General features: G+C 37.3%; 1 protein-coding gene across 16 annotated transcripts in view; it reads right to left on the bottom strand.

Moving 5' to 3' along the window:
- Positions 1 to 23,310, bottom strand: part of EPB41 (erythrocyte membrane protein band 4.1) — a 181,727-nt gene that overhangs the window by 64,296 nt on the left and 94,121 nt on the right. For all 16 annotated transcript variants that reach the window (XM_010830201.1, XM_010830203.1, XM_010830207.1 and 13 more), the window contains 5 exons: positions 16,507 to 16,582; positions 14,525 to 14,743; positions 6,522 to 6,609; positions 3,043 to 3,195; positions 939 to 1,036 (listed from right to left, as the gene is read on the bottom strand). In XM_010830201.1, coding sequence (XP_010828503.1) covers positions 939 to 1,036; positions 3,043 to 3,195; positions 6,522 to 6,609; positions 14,525 to 14,743; positions 16,507 to 16,582 — 634 coding nt within the window. The remainder of the gene's footprint in view (positions 1 to 938; positions 1,037 to 3,042; positions 3,196 to 6,521; positions 6,610 to 14,524; positions 14,744 to 16,506; positions 16,583 to 23,310) is intronic.

Below are 23,310 nucleotides of genomic sequence, written 5' to 3'. Positions count from 1 at the left end.
TCATGGTTCTCTCTCTTGAGAGCCATTTAAAAAGAGTCAAGTTTATTTATGAATGACATGGCATAAGGTCTGGCATTTGCTTCAAAATAATCTGGGAAGTAGTAGGAAAGAGTGGGTGGGGATACAGATGAAACGAGATTGGCACTGGGGTGATAATTATTGAAGCCGGGGTTTGGTACAAGGAGAGCTCATTATATTATTCTCTTCACTGTGCTATACATGCAATTTTCATTTTCTTAAAAAGGCTAAATGACAACAACTAGTTGGCTCTCCTTTCAATGTGAGTAATGATCTGCCTGCTGGATTTTAAGTTCCATTAGGACTGAGACCAGCACTACTAGAGGTTATTCCCAATGTCTGTATGAAGGGTAAGCACACAGGAAGTGCTTGGCAGATGAACAGAGGGGCTAAGCATGTGGCCTCAGGAAAAGTAAAGGAGATGAAACTTTCTTCTGTCTTCTGTTTATCTGATACAATTGGGCTTCAAAGGTGGTTCTCTCTGCTCCCTTTCTGGGGTTGATTAGAACCAAGATAAGGATCAGCTTCAAATCTTTAACCTTGTTAGAGAAAGAGACCCACAGCAGGTAGTTAGGCACTCCTTAGAAAAATTCCACATGGAGGTCAGTCAGAGTCCCTCTTCCTGGTAGGGCCGGATTTAGCCCCCTAGGGCAATCCCAGAGCCTCTTTTAAACACAGGCTCCTATTCCTCACTCCCTCCTCCTTCCGCCATACACAGAAAGATGCTCTGGGCGTGTGGAGGCTGTGTTTTTCAACCCAAAGGAGGGGAACTAGATTCATTTTGTCTTGCTTAAGATGATCTCACCTCAGCTAAAGAAAAGACTGCCAACCATACAAAGAAGGGAATTTCAACAGCAGGCTTAAAATAGAAACACGCATAAATAATTTAATCTTGAAAAATACTGAAGTGAGAACAATACCTGAAAAACGTGTGATGCTCTACACAGACTTTCCATAATTTCTTAGCTGCTCGGTAACTGGGAAGTTTGAATCCGATGGTACTTTCGTACTGTTCTTGCTGTAAGTATACAGATAAACACGGAGCACAAAGTATTAGTCAACTACTGAAACAGGACCAGAGAAACGAGGTGCTACGAGGAGATGGCTGCGAATGAAAGAATGTTACTAATCTAAGGACATAAAACAGCACTTGAAATTTCTTCCAACTTAACAAAAGAAATTTGTACACTGAGGGTGGTTTTGCTATACTATTTACACATCTTATTTTGTTCAGAAACACACACGCATACATACACCATACATTTTCTGAGACATAAATAAGTCATGTTTTGATTATCCAGACACTGTTCTTCCTGCATTTAGGATACTAGGCTACTCAATAATCAGGGACTGGGATAACAGATGATTCTTCCAATCAACTAATATTATTATGCAGTCATTTTTAGAAATAGAAACTAAAGATTGTGGTTCAAACCAGATTCTTGAATTATTAAATATCTTTTTTTTCTTTGATTGCTCGTTAATTTATCTAGATAACCTCTTTGAAGCAAACCACATCCTGCAGGGCTACTGGAAACACTGTCCTGCTCCTCTTGCCTCTGTTAATGTCAGTTAACTTCTAGTGCCTATTATGGCCAATAGCACTGTGATTGGATAGTATCATCTATATTTTTACACACGAGTTTCTTCATGTGTAACTGAGATTAGAGAAGTTACTTGCTCAGTCTCACAGCTATTAACTGGCAGAACCGGAATTTCATGGTTTCCCCTACACCACACTACTTCTAAATCATCTATTGTAGTCATAATACTACATTACACTTCTCAAAATCCTCCTGTTGTTCTTTATTGCTTTCTAAAGTAAGACTTTTGCATTTTTAGTATATATTATATAGTTAACATTTAAAAAAACAGAGGACTTTCTGTTTTTTAGTATATATTATATAGTTAACATTTAAAGAAACAGATGGGAAGTATATATATATATATATATATATGGTGTGTTTTCTTTTCTGCCTTCCAACATAAAAAAGGAAGCCTGCAGAGGGAGAGACTCTTCTATTCACTGTTCCTAGCCCCTAAAATAGTGTCTGACACAAAGAAAGCTGTCAAAAAACATTTGTTGACTGAATGACTCTTGTATTTGGAACTCTTTAACTAGGCACAGGTAAATTATTACGGTCCTAAACAAATGCTTCAGCGATAACCCTTATCTGAAATTTTAAGGCTGCACATTCAGTATTTCCATGCTGAAACAACGAGTCATTTTTCACCAGTAGATGGTGATATACACACAGAAAAGCTTCTTTACATTAGTAGGGTGCTTTTCTGCTGAGAGCTTTTACAGCTGTCATCTCATTTGATCTTCAAATCAACCTTGAGAGAAGAAGGTACTATCCCCCTTAAATGATAAAGAATGCCTGAGATCTGTCAAGGGTCTTTTACTTAGTAGGTGGCAGAATAGGTATTGGAACTTTTTTTTTTTAATTTAATTCGTACGTGAACAAGTTTCTGCTATACCATGACAGGGCTTTAATATAAAAGTTAGACTTAGCCAGCATTGGTATATCCTGAAAATTGACTACTAACTAACAACTGAGTTATCTGGTACAAAGTTGAACATCCAACTCTACTACAAATCTAGAACTTGACCCTGGAACACATTTCCAGTCACTACCAGAAACTACACATACAAATAAATTTATTTATATAAGATAAGGGATTTGTGGTGCAAAATGAAAGTAATTTAAACTCACAGGTTAAATATCTCATGCTATTTAATTTAAAAATATTTTCCATCAAGTTTTTACCTGGAGCAAACAAGGAACAAGTTTATTAATCCAAATTTCACTGCTGGCCTTGGTGTATTTGCTTACATGAAGAGAACTGTCCAGAAAACCAACAACAGTAAAGGAAGGAAGAAGCATCATGGGACTGATTACTTTAGGAAACAAAATACCAGCGCCTAAACAGTTGGCTGTAGAGAGGGAAACGGGCGTGAAGAGCTGTTTTAGACATGATCTGTGTTTGATTCAGGAGGAAAGGAAATCATGAGCTCTGTACCTCTCCAGGCCGAATCTTAATGAAAAAGCTGCTACGTTTGTAAGAAATCTTCAGCACTTTGGGCCAAGGAAAGCGGTTAATTCTCAGCTTTTCTTTGTAAACCAGAAGGCCACTAGAGCAGACACCTAGGATGATATCCACGCCCTCCAAGTCCTGAGGAAAAAAGAGTTAGAATGTCAGTCTTGAGCCAAATGCTCAACATAGCTGACTCTTATTAGACAATCTGAAGCTATCAACAACCCAAAATAGTTACCCTAACAACTGTAACCCATGGAATTACTTGGTCTACGTCAAAATGTTGTTACTATACCGCGTTTTAAAAAAATCATCATTATTACCTATCATAACTATCTTTAAAATTCCAAATGACACTCCTTAATACTATTTCTGTAATCTGCTCTAAGGAAATAATTCAAATCACAGAAAAAGCTTTATACATGATACTGTTCAGAATGTTTTAAGAGTGAAAAACTGTATATAACCTAAATATCCAAGCATTAGGCTTAAATTTTGTCCATCCATACAGTGAAATATGATGTAGCTGTTAAAATAGTTAGATTAGACTTTGGAAGATAAATGGGAAAATAACTATGTTGTTAACATTAAGTGAAATAAAGCAGGACAAAATTGCATATATAATTTGATTCCAAGAATATAAAAGATTTTCATAGAAGAAAGATGTGTACACCAAAATGGTAATAATGCCATTCTTTAGGTGGTACAATTACGAGAAATTTTTTTATTTTAGTTTTCTATACTTTAATTACAATAGACATGTATTGTCTTTTAAAAAGCATTCAAATGTCAAAAAACTAACACATGTATGTAAAAAATTCAAATAATACAGAAATGTGTAAAATTTTAAAAATCTACCCTCATCCTTCCATACTCTTTAACAGTAACCAGTACTACTTTGAAAATTTCCTGAATTATCCTATTTTCTAGGCACATACAATTATGTGTGCATAATACATATGTGTGTGCTGTGTGCGTGCTAAGTTACTTCAGTTGTGTCCAACTCTCTGTGACCTTATTGACTGTAGGCTGCCAAGGTCCTCTGTCAAAGGATTCTCCTGGCAAGAATACTGGAGTGGGTTGCCATTTCCTGCTCCAGGGGATCTTTCCAACCCAGGGATCGAACCCATGTCTCTTATGTCTTCTGCATTGGCAGGTGGGCTCTTTACCACTAGCACCACATGGGAAACCCCAATATATACATACATACATGTAAATATATTACTTATATATATGTCACCTTTATAACGGAGAAGGCAATGGCACCCCACTCCAGTACTTTTGCTGGAAAATCCCATGGACGGAGGAGCCTGTTAGGCTGCAGTCCATGGGGTCGCTAGAGTCGGGCACGACTGAGCGACTTCACTTTCACTTTTCACTTTGATGCTTTGGAGAAGGAAATGGCAACCCACTCCAGTGTTCCTGCCTGGAGAATCCCAGGGACGGGGAAGCCTAGTGGGCTGCCGTCTATGGGGTCGCACAGAGTCGGACATGACTGAAGCGACTTAGCAGCAGTAGCACCTTTATAATGAGGAAAACAACTAGAAAAAAATTAAAATTCAGTCCTTGAGGGTGGAAACTATATCTAACTCATTTCTGTATCACCCCAAATCCTGTTATTGACAATATGCTTGGTAAGTGTTTACATTGAGTTTGTTACCTGCCCGTATTATCAATCACAATTGATTCAAGGAAAATAAATTTCACCTGAGTTCATCTCTACAGCTGACTATTCATTTGGATAAGTAATAAAAACTCAATGTTACATGCTTCTAAATGACTCCTTTCCCCAAAATGAGTACAGAGAAACATATTAGTGTCTACATGTGCTATGTACAAGCACAACAGAGAGAAAAAGAAATAATATTCAGCTTCAACTCAATGACTACATAACACAATTTCCCAGAAGATGCCCCCTTAAGTTCTTAAAGCCTGTGGGTACAATTACATCCCTCTTTTAACTAGACGTTTTGAAGAAATAATTTGCTTTACAGCATTTGGCAAAGGAATATGCTGCCTGATTGCTCATGCATTCCTGATAACTACTGAATTCACACAAGCCTCCAGCAGAAATTGGGAAGCAAAACCTCACCAGTTCAGTTCTGGACCTGACCTGATCTTCTTACCATCTACTTCTGAGAGTCACAGAAGTCACAATACCCAGCCCCAAACAATCCAGAGCAACATCAAGAAAACTCACTAACATACATAGGAATCTTATTAGGGTTATTAGAAATCCAAATAAGGAAGAAACTTCAGATACAGATATTCAAGTTGGGAGAAGCCTGAAAGGTCACTTTAGTCCAATTACTACAAAATGTTTGAAGGTCCTTTTCTAAATTGCTACCAATTGATTATTCTGCCTAACCTGGAATATCTCCAGAGAACTCTGTCCCTTCTGAGGTAGTCCATCCCACCTTTGAAATAGCTCTGTTAGACAAACTGCCCAACTGAGTCAAACAGTATCTCCCTGCAGTTCCCAGTTTACCTGCTCCAGTGTTACATCTTAGAGGCACAGTAAAACCTCTGCTTCACACACTAAACCCATAAAGATTGCTATTATATCTTCCCTAAACTTTCCCTTCTGTGGGTTAAGTATCCCTATTCTTTTGCCTGTTTCTCACTGGACATGGGTTTGATTCATCGTATATCCTAGTTAAATTTCACTGAATGAACCTCCGATCATCCCTTGAGTCTTTTCCCTCACAAACTCCTCAACCTCCCCAGCCATTTCAGTAGCTGAAGGTGAGAGAAGTCAAGACATCCTGGCATTATTTATTGTGTTAGACTGTCTTGGGTTGAATGGGGATGAAAGCTCAAGTTTCCAGTTACCTAACCCAGTGGTTCTCAAGTGAGCCATCTGTGTTCCTCCTGTGTGCATCAGAATCACCTGGAGAGCTTGTTAAAACAGAGACCTGGGCTCTACCCCCAGAGTTTCTGATTCAGTAACTCTGGGATGGGAACTGAGATGAGCGTTTCAGACAAGTTCCTAGACAATGCTAAGTGATTCTCAGATTCAAGCATGAAGGGATATTCATTAAATCTGGAGACTAAGCCTCTCCTCCACAGTCAATCAGAATATCTGGGAGGAGCTCAGGAATCTGTATACTTAACAAATACCCCAGGTGATTCTGAGGTAGGTAACTGGCTATGAAACAAGCCTCACTGTCACTCTGCATTTGCAAATGTATCTGCATTTTAGGAAGTTACCATTTCTTCTGCTCTTGGCACTGTATCTTTTGATCTTTACAGTTGCTTAGGTGTGAAACCTCGTTCTCCTGGTGGAATTGCAAACAGGCAACTCAACTCATATACTTAATACCCTTGACTGATTCAATGGACAGACAACATTCTAACAAGAATTACTATCTCCTCTGAATGTTTCATAATACCCTAGGTAAAGGTTGGTATGAGGTACTATATGACACAGGTCTGATACATGCATATTAATAAGTTACCATTACCTTTGCTTTATGAAGGTCAACACCATACATAGACAACTTTTTGGCATTCTCAAGAAATTCCAGGTCAGCCTGAGCTGGAGTCATGGACCTTTGATAGAAGAAAAAAAAAAGCTTTCAGTGTCACAGTGTCAATGTTTATAATAATAGCATTTGTATATCACTTTTACTTTGCATAAACATATAAATGTATACATACCAATAGATATGTAGATGTATTTCATGTTCCTAAAAATAGAATATTATATATGGAAAAGGACTCATCCCTACCTGTGTCTAAATAATTGAAATATGCCTTAGAAAAAGAGCTCTTGGAGAAATAAAAAGTTACCAAAAAGCTATTAGAAGAAAAGTTTTTTTTTAATCCTACTAAAATTCTTTAAAACTGCCTCATCCACCATTAGTTCTGTTCCTCTCTCTCCTTAGCCCTTTTCTTCAACACACATAAACTCCTCCCACTAATTTATCTTGCCAAGGAGGTGACCAAATTAAATCCTCTGAGGGCATGATACAGTTTACAATATCCTCTTAGCTGCCCTTTTCTCTCCATATCCCTGAATTGAGTTATTATGGAAATTAAATAGGAGGGCAGCTGAAGTTGCTTAACTGGGGATTCTTAATGGGGGCAGGCTTGATGAAAAGAAAATTTCTGGTAACAGATGGTGTCCTGCCCACTGATCTAAACAAAATAAATTGGTTAATAGAAGCATGTAGATAAAAGGGCTGCTCTCTCTGTTATTAAGATGTCTTCATTACAAAGCATATAATGAATCAAATTTGTTTGAAAACAATCAGCCTCATAGTCTAAACACTCACTATGACAGTCTTTCCTTCTTCTTTATAACTTTCTTCTCTTTTGAAAAGAGCTCATGAGCTAGGTTGAGCTTTAAAGAAAAAGATATTACTCTTAGTGCTGCACAATTCAGGACCAATCAAATAGAACTTCATAGTAACAATAATGCAGCCACACCCCTGAAGAAAAACCACCGTAAATGCCTGTTTCCCAAAAGACTGCCTGCCTCAAGCTATGAAAAAGCAGCGGTGACCTATTCATTTAACAAGAGAAAGTCTCTTTCAAAACCATGTGTCTTTATCCTCATTAAAAAGAACAAAGGAGGACTTCCCGGTGGTTCAGTGGTTAAGACACCATGCTTCCAGTGCAGGGGGTGTGAGTTTAATTCCCGGCTGGGGACCTAAGATCCCACATGCTGCCTGGTGCCGCCAAAAAAGAAAAGAAGAACAAAGGGTTCCTTGGAATAACAAACCCCCTCCCCAATTAAAAAAAAAAAAATCTGGAAAGAAACTGCATACTTGTTAATGACTCAGCATCCCTGAATAAAAACTTCTGCAAGCACAAAAATATCACACCTGAATGCTATTAATGACTTAAATTGAACATACACACAAAAAGAACGGGGAAATAAGCACTTGAACAAGCAATTTTGCATGTTCAACTCATTAAGAACGTCTCAGGAAAGTTTTACAGTTTTTTCTCTCACTTTAATTATACACGTTTCTAGTTAAGGTTACTCCCACTTTCCAGATTTGGGGCATTTTGTTGTTGTTGTTAGTATTATTGATAGCTTGAAGTTTAGAATTTGAAGCTGGAATGGAGCTAGATTATAGAGTCCAACACTTTCATTCTGCTGATAAAGAAATAGGGCTCAAGGGATTACATGATCATGGGCAAGTTATAAGTCTTAGTTTAAGGCAGCAGGCTTTAGCCAGGACCCAAGTCACATCATTAGAGCTGGCTCCTGCACTTAAGAGTATGACATCAATCTCCTATAAAGTAAGAACTGTAATAATACCTACTTCCTGAGACTAGTATCAGAAATGATTTTTTTTTTAATCTTTGGATGTAGCTGGAGCGTGTATGTGTACTTATTTACATCTCTATCTATCTATCCATCCATCTATGCATCAGAAACAGTTTTTGCTGAAACCTGCAGTTTTAACGCAATACCATAGGAGTCATTTTAGTTTCCTTCTCACTGTAATTTCTACCTCCCTTTACTGACAGTCAGAAACTTGACTCCCATTATCCTTACTACACTAATTTGATCAACCCCGCCCTGCTCCCCCATACAGAACCAATCTCTACCTCCTGCCACTGACTCCTCCCCGACATGGATGCCCTCTTCACTGGCTTAGACTCTGAATTCCCCATGCTAGGCTGCTTCCCACACGTGTCCTCACTCAGATTCTGACCCCTGGGGTTAGGCTACCCCTTCCATAGACATCTTCACCCTGCTCAGGATTCAACACCAGTATCAGGTACCACTCCATACGGATGTCCTCTGCAGGCCTTACCCTTACATGGACGCCCTTCTCACTCTCTTCTGCGTCTGATAACCACAACCATGTGCCCACCCATGACTCCCTTTTCATCCTATTTGAGCTCTGACTTCTCCTGCAAGGCTGGCCCCCCACAACAAACACTCTCCTCACCCTGCTTAGGCCCCAGTATCCCCAACCAGACTGCCTCCCAGCATGGATGACTATCTTGCTCTATCCCACCTAATGGCTGTAGAACACAATTGATTCAGGAAGCTTTTTCTGATTATAAAAATCATACATTCATTGTATAAAATTTGGAAAATATCTTTAAGAGCATAAAAAAAAAAAAAACAGAAGAAAGTTTCCCATAATCCCACCAACCACAGATACCTGTGCATGTCAATGCAATCATATTTTACAATTAAACCACAAATTAAACTTAATTATTTTTGACTTAATGTTTTAAAGATTGTGTTTTTTCCTATATTTTCCAAGACTCTTGAAAATAGTAACAAACTAGCTGGAAAGAGATTAGACAGCTCTGAACTATTAGGAGTACTGTTTTGAATTAATTCAGTACCACTTAATAATTTACTATTTGAAATTATTGCAGCTTACAAGAAGTACCTAACTGGAGAGTTTGGCACAGGTTAATTTTCGCTCATTAAAAAGAGAAGTTATAACAAAGTTTCCCTGTATTTATTTTGAGCAAACTGAGTCAGGATACAGAGCCACTCAGTGAGTTCCAGTGTTAAATGACAGCTTTTTTTCCTTTTTTTTTTAAATGGGAAAAGCTGCTTTATTCAGGAAGCCAGCAACCTAGGAAGATGGTGGACTAATGTCCTAAAATCATCTCCAAGTTGCTCGTTAGGAGACAAGGGTTTTTAAGGCATCGTGAGGGAGGGGGTACAGTTTGCATGATCAGCTCGTGTACAATTCTCAGGTTGGTTGGCACAAAGGCAAAGTTTCAAGCATCACCCATCTTCTGGATTTCAACCAATTTGGGGTCCACATGCTTGCAAGTCAACAGTTTTCATCTGGTGGGGGATGTGACAGCCTTTTAACAACATTGTTGCATCTCCAGATTAAAGACTGTGGTTTCAAATAATTACGTAGGGGACAAGTGACAACTTTACATTATCTTCCTAGTCCCCATAAATGTAGGACAATTAATTTTAAGCCTTGATTTGCTAGTGTACGTTTAATGTGAATTATAGCTTCACAGTTTCTGTCTCGGCAAACAAAGAGCCACTACTAAGGATTCCATGTATGTAGACTGTCTTCTCTTTATCTGAGGAATGGGATCAACACATAGTAAATGCTTCTGCCTAAGCAGAAGTCTCTTTGGACTGGTTAAAATGTCACATTGTCGGGACATAATTAAAATTCCCATTTGGCTTTCTGTTTGTAAGGACTGCCAATCTTTCCAAAAAGGAGCAAGTAAATTCCAAGACGACAGACCTCTAAATTTTCTGATCATGGAGATACATCACTGCTCAATTTCTACCCATACACCTCACAGAACATCAACTGGAACATATCCATCCATCTGTCCTCTGAGATCGTTTCACCTATTTGGATTTAAAGTCAGTTCCCAAAAGCAGTTCTCTAAACCCAGACTCACACTCATTACTGGCAAAATGGAATAAGAATTATTATTTTCCTAACAAATATTGGAAATTTTATTATATACTAATCATTGTGCAAAGCACTTTACATGAATTTCTGATTAAATAATCACAAAATTCACAGTATCATCCTTTTGTTTCAGATGGAAAAATGGAAACTTGGAGAGCTTAGGTAACTAGCATGCATGTGTGCTACGGTTGCTGCAGTTGTGTCCAGCTCTTTTCGATCCTGTAGACTCTAGCCCGCCAGGCTCCTCTGTCCAGGGGATTCTCCAGGCAAGAGCACTGGGAGTGGGTTGCCATGCCCTCTCCAGGGGATCTTCCCAACTCAAGGACTGAACCTGGGTCTCCTGCATTTCAGGCAGATTCGTTACCATCTAAACCACCAGGGAAGCCTGGGAAGCCCTTAAGTAACTTACTAAGAATCATAAAGCTAATAAGGAATGGAGACTGAATTCAAAGTAAGACAGGCTGACTCCTGAGCCCAGGCTTTTGCCTTAGTGCCTAGCTCAGTGGTTCTCAAAATGTTGACCTCAGGATCCCTTCCCTCTCAATAATTACTGAGGACTCTAAAGAGCTTTTATTAAATGTGGGTTATTTCTATCAATATTTACTATAATGGAAGGTAAAACTAATAAAATTTGAAACTACTGATTAAATCTTTAAAGAATAACAATAAAAAACTCATATTTTAACAACTTTTTTAAAAATAACAACATTTTCCCAAACTGTTGTTAAGCAGCAGCATTGTTTTCCATATTTATAAAATTTTTTTAATGTGTGACTTAGAAGACAGCTGGATTCTCCTGTCTAACTACTTCTGAATTCAATCTATTGCAATAGTTGAATTTGGTTGTAGTATATGAAGAAACCTGAGCTCATACAGATATGTAGTTGGAAAATGAAGAATTGATGATTAAAAATCTTCTTTGATACTTACTACACTAAAACTCAACAATGGCAATTTTCTAAGGGGGTTTCCAATGTGAAATCTGAAGACATAATGGTGAACTTCTGTAACCTGTTATATTAAAATCCATTGGCCTATCTTGCCTTTTGAATGGACTTTTTATTGTTATGCATGATTTTGTAACATCATGCATTTCATATCTGAAAAATATTGGCTGACTGAATAATCCAAGTCCTCCAAATGCTGACACATTTCATTGTACAGTATTAAAAGAAGATAATCACATGCATTAAAGTCATCACCAACTCCATCAGAAAAGTCTTTTAAGTAGTTGGAGCCTGTCAAGACCATGATGGCAAATATAAGTTTTACAAAATTCTAATTTTCTCTTAAAAGCTTGAATTTTATCATTAGCAACAAACAGTCAGTTGTTTACCAACCCTTAAAGGACTGGCTCATTTCTTTTTTTTTGAGAAAATGTATGCCAAACAACCAAGTCTGAATAATCATAATCATTAATCATAGTTATTTTTTTTCAAATGAAAAAGGTGTTGCACTAAAAAAAAATGACGAATTCAGCTGAGAATGTAAAACGATTATACAAGTGTTTTTCCTCAAGATAACTGTTGTACCTCAGTATGCAGCACAAGTGCTTTCTGGGTACTTCCTGTTAAATCACACAGAATATTAAACAGAATGTATTTAAGATTTAAAATAATCAATACTTTTTACTACTTCATCATGAAAATTTTTAAGTGAACAGGCAGATTTTAAAATATTTCACCTTTCAACTGCAAGTTAAAAAATAAAAGTGCACCCTAGTGAAGCATACAATGACCAGTAGTACAGTTTGGTGCCAACTGCCTTGATTTGTGCTCCACCATTTCAACAAAGGGCTTCCCAGGTGGTGCAGCGGTAAAGAATCTACCTGCCAACACAGGAGACACAGGTTCAATCCCTGGTCAGGAATATCCCCTGGAGTAGGAAATGGCAACCCATTCTTGTCTGGAAAATTCCATGGACAGAGGAGCATGGCAGGCTACAGGCCATAGGGTCACAAAGAGTCAGACATGACTGAAGTGACTGAGCACACATGGCTTAATTCAAACAGTGGTTATAAAGATTGAATATGATACTATACATAAAGTGCTTAGCATGGTATCTGGCACATAATAACACACACATAATAATTAGCTGCTTATGATATGATGATGACTATGTTAACAATGCATAAAGGAGAATAAGCATTGCATGAAATTTAGACTGCAAAGTCCTCCCAAACCTGAAATTCCATTATGACAAATATATGTCAAAATCATCAGAGACAGAAGTAAAGCATCAATTATAATCTAATACCACTATTTTCTGCTGTTGTGCTCAACAGCAGCAGTAAAATATTTTCTTTTACCATTTTATTGATTGCTCAAAGATTATACTACTAATAAAAATTATTTTTAAATTATTAGATAAAAAGAACACTTCCCTACAATCCTGACATTCTAACAAATAATTTTAATTGCTTCTTTCTACCACTTACTTTTGCATACATGTATTTGTGTGCATGATTACATATTTTACATATATATATAAATTTCTAGAATTATAATCAGAATATTAATAAGTTTCTTAAACACATATTTTGCGCTTCCCTGGTGGCTCAGCAGTAAAGAATCCGCCTACAGTACAGAAGACATAGGTTCAGTCCCTAGGTTGAGAAGATCTCCTGGAGAAGGGAATGGCTACCCACTGCAGTATTCTTGCCTGGGAAATCTCATTGACAGAGGAACCTGGTGGGCTATAGTCCATGGGGGTCACAAGAGCTGGATACAATGTAGTGACTAAACTGCCATCACCAAACACATATTTAAGGACAATACAACATCCTTTAAGTTAGAATCATCAACTAGTTGAAAGTGATTCATTAGTGCTCTTAGATATCAAAGTATTGTAATGTATATACCCAAACTTGAAAAACTAACCTTGGCAATTATCTGTAGAAACAGCATGATCTCATTAGAGTGGGGTAATTGTTATAAGACTACTGTTACATAGATGAAAGACTTTAAAGTTCTTATTATGGTTCTCATGACTGAGGGACTGGAACCTACAGCGGGAATAAGGCAACTAGAACTGGGGGACCTTGAGTTAACACTCTTTTATCTGAAGCATCTTAATCCATGCAATCCTATTGGAACCACTCTAAGGAAAATAAGATGGTTAAACAGCTAGATAGACTACTGTATGACCACTTGGGATTTCTCAGCAGTGTGACCTTCTAGGGCATCCTAGCCTAATTCATGCTAACATAATTCAAGGTGCCAACTCAAGGCCAGGATCAGACATTCTCCTTGATATGCCTTAGGCAGCTGGTAAAATTTAGCTCGGAGAAGTCACTCATATAACAATGGGATATATTGTAGGAAGAAACACTTTTTTCTGGGACATTAATATTAGCTAATGTTTATTAAATTTTTACTGTAAGACGTTGTATTAAGTTTTTACACCTATGACATTTTCTAACCCTATGGATCACCCTATTTCCTCTGAGGTAATGATCTCTATCAGACATATAAGGAATCTGAGGTTCAGAGAGATTAAGTGAATTACCTGAGGTCACAAGGCTAGGACCAAGCAGAACAAAAATTCAACCCAGCTCAGTCTGACTAAAGCTCTTGTTCTTGACCACTGTGTTATATCTCTCACATTACCAATTATTTTCAAGAAAAAAAAAATTAGTGAATTCAAGAAAGAATTTTAAAATATCTTCAGGGGTTTTATGAGGCCTCTTAAGTCTATTCTTGCACAAAGACCCCAAGTTAAGAACCTCTGCTCTAAAGATCTCAAGGTCATCTAATACAGTATAATACATTTAAATCTAAAAAAGAAAAGGTAAAAGGCAATAGTAATAATAGCTTCCATTTATTGAGCACCTGCTATGTGCCAGCCACTGTGCTTAGTGCTTTACATATATTACCTCATTTAGTTTTCATCCAACAGTGCAGCACCATTACTCTGAAAACTTAGGTTCAGAAGGCCTAGAATCCCAAAGAACTGGGAGGGGACTGAGCTCAAGCTGACTCTTTCTCTGTCACCAGTTCCCACTGAGGCGAACACTAAAATCATCCCAGGTCAAGGATTTAAACTTACTGTCAAAGTGAAGACAGCTCAAACTCTGGAAACATATTTACCTGTACGACTTATGCAGTTCCATGACCTTCTCTTCAAGTTCCTTGGTCTGATTTGGGGCCAGTTTAAAATCACTAACATAATCTGCGCCATGGAGTTCTGGGTCATAGTCTCCCAGCTCAGACTGGATAGTGTAAGAACCTAGTAACGCTAAGGTTGCGAAGGAACAGGGCAGACGTCCTGAAACTATGTCCTGCCGAAGCTGAAGACATAGGTAATACCTATAGCCAAAAGAGAAAAGACGTTACTGTGTCAGTGACAGAAACAATAACAAAATATAGAGAGAGAGAAAGGAAGAAAATGGGAAAGACAGGGAGGGAAGGAGAAAGAAAAAGAGAGACTAAGTAAAGATGAGTTAATATTAACAAACTGTTCAATCTAAGCAGAAGGTATATGGTTGTTCATTGTACTGTTTCAGTGTCAGATAGCCCAAACTGGGTTCTTTCAATTTAATCATACCTTCCAGTTTTCCTGTTTGGTAAAAGAGTCTGAATTGGTTAACTCAGTCAGAACAAGGGCTAAGGAGGTCAGGGCCATGATTAATTAGAATCATATCTCGGCTTTGACTATAATAAGATATTGAATAACATATGCATCAGCAATCATTTTTGCTGTCTATGATTAGTCACTACATACATGTTTTTTAAAAGTCAGAGCAATGCCCATCAAATCATTGCTGCATCGCTTCAGTTGTGTCCAACTCTGTGCGACCCCATGGACTGCAGCCCACCAGGCTTCTCCGTCCATGGGATCCTCCAGGCAAGAACACTGGAGTGGGTTGCCATTTCCTTCTCCAATGCATGAAAGTGGAAAGTGAAAGTGAAGTCGCTTAGTCGTGTCTGACTCTTAGCGACCTCATGGACTGCAGCCTACCAGGCTCTTCCGTCCATGGGATTTTCTAGGCAAGAGTACTGGAGTGGGTTGCCATTGCCTTCTCCAATCAAATTATTAAGAGTCTTCAACTCCTCTAAAACATAGGTAGTTAGTACAGAATTTTAGGGATTTGTTATTTGTATATATAATAAACCTTAACAAAGAAAGATGAGTAAGTAGCAACTCTAAGAGAAAGTATTACTTGTGAAACAGAAATAACCAAGATAACTTTTTCAGACAGAGATATGGCATCTCAACTTCAAGAATGTACTAAGAATAACTAGATAACTTTTTTAATGGTATAGACACTTAACAACCAGACTTTTTAGGAGTCTTAGGTTATTCTCTTATTTGGGAGAGTATATGTGTCTGAAATCAGACAGTTGACAGCAAAATCAGAATTAGAAAGTAGTTTCTCAACAACAATTTGATTGAACAAACACTGCCAAATACCTACTATGTATATATAAGGCTCTACATAAGATGCTATGAATAGAAATATTTACTGTAGTACTTTTTATTAGATATTGTTCTTCCATTTTCCTTTTTTGCTAATATTTACATAGAATCCAATAAAGGACACTTTCTTAAAAGGAATCAGTTAGCTGTTTTTAAAGAGTACAAGATTTATTTCATAAATTAAGCAGGCCCAAAAATTACTGAGAAAGATCCAATTCATGTATCTAATCCTACAATTTAAAAGAGGAATAGGAAGAAAAAATAAGAACACTGAGACTTTAGTTTTTTTGATCCCTTAAAAAAGAACATCACGAGAGAAGAGTATTTAAAACAAAAACACAGCAGAGCCCTATTTTGCCACTCTATTTGTGTCCTGTTCTTTGGAGGATGGCATGGTTTATAGAGTCCCTGTCAACAGCATGGCATAATATCCTTGATAAGCAAGGTTAATTCCCTGCCAATTTCCTCCAGGTAAGTCACAGATATTTGAGGTTTTTTGCCTCACTTATTGTAAGCCTGCCTTGAAGTAACTAGAAATTTTTTATCTTAGGTTTAATAATTCATCATTTTTCTTTAATTCTGAATGAAGAACTCCCTGGACCTTATGATAATGAAATTACTTATTACATATTTAACTTAATACATTATTTACCTTGTTATATCTTCTGTTAACTGTGCTGGGTCAGGTGGGTAAAACTTTACATTAAATGTGAAATTCCAGGGGACACCTGTAAAAATAAGTGAAGAATTTTATACTTATGTCCAAGTTTCTGGTTGTTAGAATTACCTAAAAGTATTTTTTTTTTAATCTTTTTTTCCCCTGAGGTCTTCTAATATTGATACTTCTTTGCTCTGTGGATAAAATACTACCCTTATTTAAAAAGAAAAATAAGAAAGTTGTTTAGAGACCATCTAAGAAGTTATCTCATTTTTTATTACCAGACTTAATAGTTTTGCTTATAAAATAATATAAGCAAAATAACATGAAACTATCCTCTAGGTCAACATGTTTGTAGCAATGGTTTTCAAAATGTGATCTATATACCACTCTGGGTCCTTAAAAGCCCTGCAAGTGATTCATGGATGTTTTCTTTTGGTATTGGTATTATTTATTTGTGACATCTCTCAATATTATGTCAAATAAACAAAAAACATTCTTCCCAGTCATATGGGTGAGATTAGGAGATTACTTTAGAAATAGGAAGGAAGAGGCAATATACGTGGCTCTTAGAAACTATAGCTCTAATAAAATATTTTGGGTATGAAAACTACAAGAGTTCAATCCTAAAACTCATACAAGTGTTTTACACTTTTCATATGCAATGAAAATCAGGGATTATGAGTAAAAATTAAGTGGAGAATGCATTTCAGTTTCTCCAGCTATGTGCTACCAGTTCTAGGTTTTTCTAACGTGACTGTTAGTTTCCCAAATGGCAGTGCCTGATCTTAGTAGGATTGGTTATGATGCTGAGAGCTGCATTTAGTTCAGTACTTACTGCATTACCAGGCATTAAGCTGGCTCTCTTATACTTCATTTTATTTATGAAGAAATAGAGGCTTAAGAAAATACATAGCTAATGAATCCAGGGTTCTCTTACTCCAAACCCCATGCTTTTAACCATTGGACTCTATACCCTATAACATACATCCGTTTCAAACATTGTTATGTTTTACATCCATAGTATTTAATCTCCAAATATCATTTTTATTACTATTGGTTGCAATGACAAAATGCAAATTACAACCTGAAGTAGTCTGAATGTCTTAATGAATATGTAGTTTTAAACATCTGAAACATTTAATACAAGAGTCTCTTGGAAATGGTTGAAATTTTCCTTCAAAAATTGAGTTAAAAGGCAAATTCCAGACAGTACAACAAACCTGTCTCAAATCTAGTCACTCTTAATGTCTACTATCAGCTCACTTTCAATGCTTCTTCATATCCCCAAAACTTAAAATGGAACTTAGATTAGAAAAGCAACCACTTAATTGTTTCTCATAAAAGGGGCAAATGGATAGGGGGGCAGTATTTACAGTTCAAATACTGTAAAACATTGTCTATTGTTTCATTTTCTGATACGATAAAAACATCAATCTAATCACCGTTAACTCATAATTCCCACATAGGCTTTTTAAAAAGGTGACTTCCATGCTACCTATAAAAAAAAGTATTGGCTAAAGGAAATCAATATGGGAAACAAGATAGCTTAAAAAATGTTCAATAAATGTGAATTCAGCATTTAAGAACTTTAAACATAAATTTAGTTGTTTCATAACATACATAAATGGCAATTTTTTAATAGGGTAGGAAGACTAACATTAAGGAAAGCAAATAAGCAACAGTTTACAAAGTGTGATTTTTCCCCCCTCTTTGAGCTAACTGATATAAAAAGCTTGATATCACCCACAGTTGGTAGGGAAAATAAGTACTTTCTTCCATTGCTGACGTGAATATAAAATGGTAGGACACTGCAGAGAACAACTGACAACATCTATCAAAATGTAAAATGTATATGCCCTTTCACCCAGCAGTTCCACTTCCATAAATGTATCTAAACACACACTTAAAAGTGGTCACGTGATACACGTGCAAGACATTGTAACAGGGTCTGGAAACAACCTAAATGTACTTATTTAGCAAGCAAAGGTTACATCACCGTGACATGCTGTGGAGTGAAAAAAAAATCAAGGCAAAGAACAGTACACATAGAAAGCAACTGCAAAAGGTGGGGGTAGAAAAAAGTACATATTACAGGAATGATTATCTAGGCAAAGATTTTCCCTATGAGGATACACAGTAAACCGGGTACAGTAGCTACAAAACTAGAAAGGGGAACTCCTGGGGAGAGAAACTGAGAGGTGAGGGCAAAGTGGGAAGAGAGAGACCCATTTTCACTATATACTCTTTTATACCACTTGAACACACTTTGTGTGTGTGTGCATGCACACACATTTTCTAAAGGGTAATCTTTGTCTCCCACTATAAAGGAAATTCCTGAAGGTAAGATTTTTTTTTTTCTGTTTTATATATGGTATATACCCCGAGCACCTGTAACAGTGCTTGGCATATCACAGATGCTCAAGAAATATTTGTTGAGTGAACAAATGACATAAAGTAATGATCTCATAGCTTTGTTGTGAAGGTCACATGAGAAGGCTGCTGCCGTTGGTGCGTCACTAAGTTGTCTCCGACTCTTTGTGACCCCCAAGGACTGTAGCTCGCCAGGTTCCTCGGTCCTCCACTATCTCCTGCAGTTTGCTCAAATTCATGCCCATAAAGTCAGTGATGCTATCTAACCATCTCATCCTCTGTCACCCTCTTCTCCTTTTGCCTTCAATTTTTCCCAGAAACAGGATGTTTTCCAATGAGTCAGTTGTTCACATCAGGTGGCCAAAGTATTAGAGCTTCACCAGGACCAATTTCCTTTAGGATTGACTGGTTGGATCTCCTTGCAGTCCAAGGGACTCTCAAGAGTCTTCTCCAGCACCACAAGTTGAAAGCATCAATTCTTTGGCACTCAGCTTTCTTTATGGTCCAACTCTCACATCTGTACATGACTACTGGAAAAACCATCGCTTTGACTATAAAGACCTTTGTTGGCAAAGTGATGTGTCTGCTTTTTAATATGCTGTCTAGGTTTGTTAAGCCTTTTCTTCCAAGAAGCAAGTGTCTTTTAATTACGTGGGTGCAGTGACCATCCCCAGTGATTCTGGAGCCCAAGAAAAGAAAATCTACTGCTGCTTCCACTTTTTCTCCTCTATTTGCCATGAAGTAATGGGACTGGATGCTATGATCTTAGTTTTCTGATTGTTGAGTTTCAAGCCAGCCTTTTCACTCTCCTCTTTCATCCTCATCAAGAGGCTCTTTAGCTTCTCTTCACTTTCTACCATCAGAATGGTGTCATCTGCATATCTGAGGTTATTGGTATTTCTCCTGGCAATCTTGATTCCAGCTTGTGATTCATCCAGCCTGGCATTTCACATGATATACTCTGCATATAAGTTAAATAAGCAGGGTGACAGTATACAGCCTTGTTGTACTCATTTCCCAATTTTGAACTAGAAAAAAATGGAGACTGGAAAAGCTCTAATATTTTTTAACACTAAAATTTCTGCCTTCTACCTCAGCAAAACTTTAATGATGTTCCTGACAAAAGTGTGTAACCTGAAGATTCATATACCATGAGGAAACATCAGACAAACTCAAAGTGACCACTCACAAAATAACTAGCATGGACTCTGCAAAACTATCAATGTTATGAAATATTTTAAAGACTAAGGAATTGTTTCAGATTAAAGAAAACTAGAGCAATGTGACAACTGAATGCAAAGCATCACCTTGCATTTTCGCTATAAAGAATATTATTGACACAAGTAACAAACAAGGTCCATAATTTATAGTATTGTTTCAATGCTAACTTCCAGCTTTTAGTAATTGTATTATGGCTATGAGAGAAAAATCCTAGCTTTTAGGATATGCAAACTGAAGTTTTTAGGGGTAGAAAGCTATTGCAACAGTAATTCACTCTTTTTTATTTTTAACTGAGGTGGAATTCACATAATATTAACCATTTTAAAGTATACAATTTAGTACATTTAATGATACAATTCACTGGCATTTAGTATATTCACAATGTTGTATAACCATCACCTCTATCTATTTCAAAACGTTTTCATCACCCACAAAGGAGACTCTGTAGCCATTAAACAATCACTACTCCCTTGCCACCCTCCTCCTAGCCCCTGGAAACTTCTAGTCTGCTTTCTGTCTCTATGGATCTATACTTCATATGAATGGAATCAAACAATATGTGGCCTTTTACGTCTGGCTTCTCTCATTTAGCATCATGTTTGAAGCTTATCTATGCTGCAGTATGTATCAGTGTTCCATTCCTTTTTGAGAATAAACAATATTCCATGGTATACATGGAATATATATAACATATTTTTTATCCATCATTCATTGGTGGACATTTGGGTTATTTTCTCCTTTTTGCTATTGTGAATAGTGCTGCTATGATGCAACTTACTCTTAACTGGTTCAGAAAAAAGGTCATGTGTGTGTATAAGAGAAAAAAAGATTAAATGAATGTAGTAAAATACCAACATCTGAGGAATCGAATGTATTCCTGAAGGGTATCCAGGAGTTCTTTGTACCACTCTTTCAACTTTTAAGTCTGAAATTATAGCCAAACATTTTAAAAATTTCTGCCTTCTAAGTACACAGGAAAACAGGAACTATCTCATACACTATTGGTAGAGATGTAAGCTAGTACAATCAATTTAAAGGAAAGCAATTTGGCTATATCTGATAAAACTGAAAACAAACATACTCTATAATCTAGCAATTCCACCTTAAGGTATATAGGTTAAATCAGGGCTGTTTTAAACTGTGAACTCATGATCCATTGTGAAATCAGTTTAGTGAGTCAAAATAAGCATTTTAAAAAACGAAAGAGTATAAAAGAAAAAAATTCAGAAGAGGAATTCCCTGGTGGTCCAGTGGTTAGAACTTGGTGCTTCCATTGCCAGGCCCCAGGTCCAATCCCTAGGCGGGGAACTAAGACCCTGCAAGCCACGTGGCACAGCCAGAGAAGAAAAAAGTCAGAGGATATCACTTATAGTGAAGAATAAGAACTGTTTTTTGAAATTTTCTTTTCAACTGAGATGAATTTCAATATCATGTTCATAAGAAAAGCTAGCCACTATGATTGCTATATAATTTAATTTATATACATAAGAAACGCAGGTTCAATCCCTGAACCAGGAAGATCCCCTGGAGGAGGGCATGGCAATTCAATCCAGTATTCTTGCCTGGAGAATCCCACGGACAGAGGAGCCTGGCAGCCTCCTGTCCATGGGGTCGCAAAGAGTCTGACATGACTGAGCTACTTGAGCACACAGCACATGATGTTCAAAAAGATAAAACATAAATTTTAAAATTTCAATATGTATTGTATGAAACATTGAAACATCAGGTACTAAAAAAACATTTTAAAAATACAATGGAATCATTAACACAAAATTCAGGACTTCTGCAGGGGAAGGAGAGGGGGGTGCATTTAGAAAGAGCAAACTCTGGGCTACAGAATTTCTTAAACATATTTTGTGTTCTTTTATATATCACTATTTTTCAGCGGTATAAGGATTTCTTGCTTTTGCTCTGTGCTATGTCAGAAAGAGATGGAAGTAGCTAGCCCAACTCAGCAGGTAAGAGCACTCTCATTCACAACCAAGGAAGTTAAAGAAAGCTAAAATCTAAGCTGGGAGAAGGGAGAGAGACTGATTGACCTTAAAAGAAAGTTCAAATGGAAAAAATTATGTTGGAGGGAAATTTCAAAAACACAGCCAAAGCAATACTGTCTATTGTATATGGGTATGTATATATGAATGAAAAATATAACATGGACTGAATCACCCCAAATTCATTAACATACATTTCCATGAACAGATTTTGCAGAGGAAAACAAAAGAGATAAACCTTACCTGTACTGTTCTATTTTAAATGTAAAATGTTAACCCATGTTAATTCTGGGGGATGGGTACATGGGTATATGGTACATTAACTTAATACTTCTCTATATATTTTTTGAAATACAGAAAAAAATCTTGCTGGTGAATGTCTATTACAAATTTAGATATTCATACTTTTTTATTCTACTTCTAGGAATTTACTACAGATACATCTAGGTGAATGAGTGCCAAGTGCTAAGTCGCTTCAGTCATGTCCGACTCTTTGTGACTGAATGGACTGTAGCCCATAAGGCTCCTCCATCCATGGGATTCTCCAGGCAAGAATACTCGTGTGGGTCGCCATGCCCTCCTCCAAGGGCTCTTCCTGACCCAGGGATCAAACCCGCATCTCCCATGGCTCCTGCACTGCAGGCAGATTCTTTACCACTGAGCCACTGGCCAAGTCCCCACATCTAGATGCACATATACATGTTGCACATACACACACACTATACATATATATATATATGTACATGGAACAACAGACTGGTTCCAAATAGGAAAAGGAGTACGTCAAGGCTGTATATTGTCACCCTGCTTATTTAACTTCTATGCAGAGTACATCATGAGAAACGCTGGGCTGGAAGAAGCACAAGCTGGAATCAAGATTGCCGGGAGAAATATCAATCACCTCAGATATGCAGATGACTCCACCCTTATGGCAGAAAGTGAAGAGGAACTAAAAAGCCTCTTGATGAAAGTGAAAGAGGAGAGTGAAAAAGTTGGCTTAATGCTCAACATTCAGAAAACTAACATCATGGCATCTGGTCCCATCATCACTTCATGGGAAATAGATGGGGAAACAGTGTCAGACTTTATTTTTGGGGGCTCCAAAATCACTGCAGATGGTGACTGCAGCCATGAAATTAAAAGACGCTTAGTCCTTGGAAGGAAAGTTATGACCAACCTAGATAGCATATTCAAAAGCAGAGACATTACTTTG

Source organism: Bison bison, unplaced genomic scaffold (assembly GCF_000754665.1).
Source record: "Bison bison bison isolate TAMUID 2011002044 unplaced genomic scaffold, Bison_UMD1.0 scf7180017864516, whole genome shotgun sequence".
NCBI lineage: Eukaryota > Metazoa > Chordata > Mammalia > Artiodactyla > Bovidae > Bison > Bison bison.
Note: the sequence above shows the minus strand (reverse complement) of the source record. Positions and strands in the feature narration are given on the sequence as shown.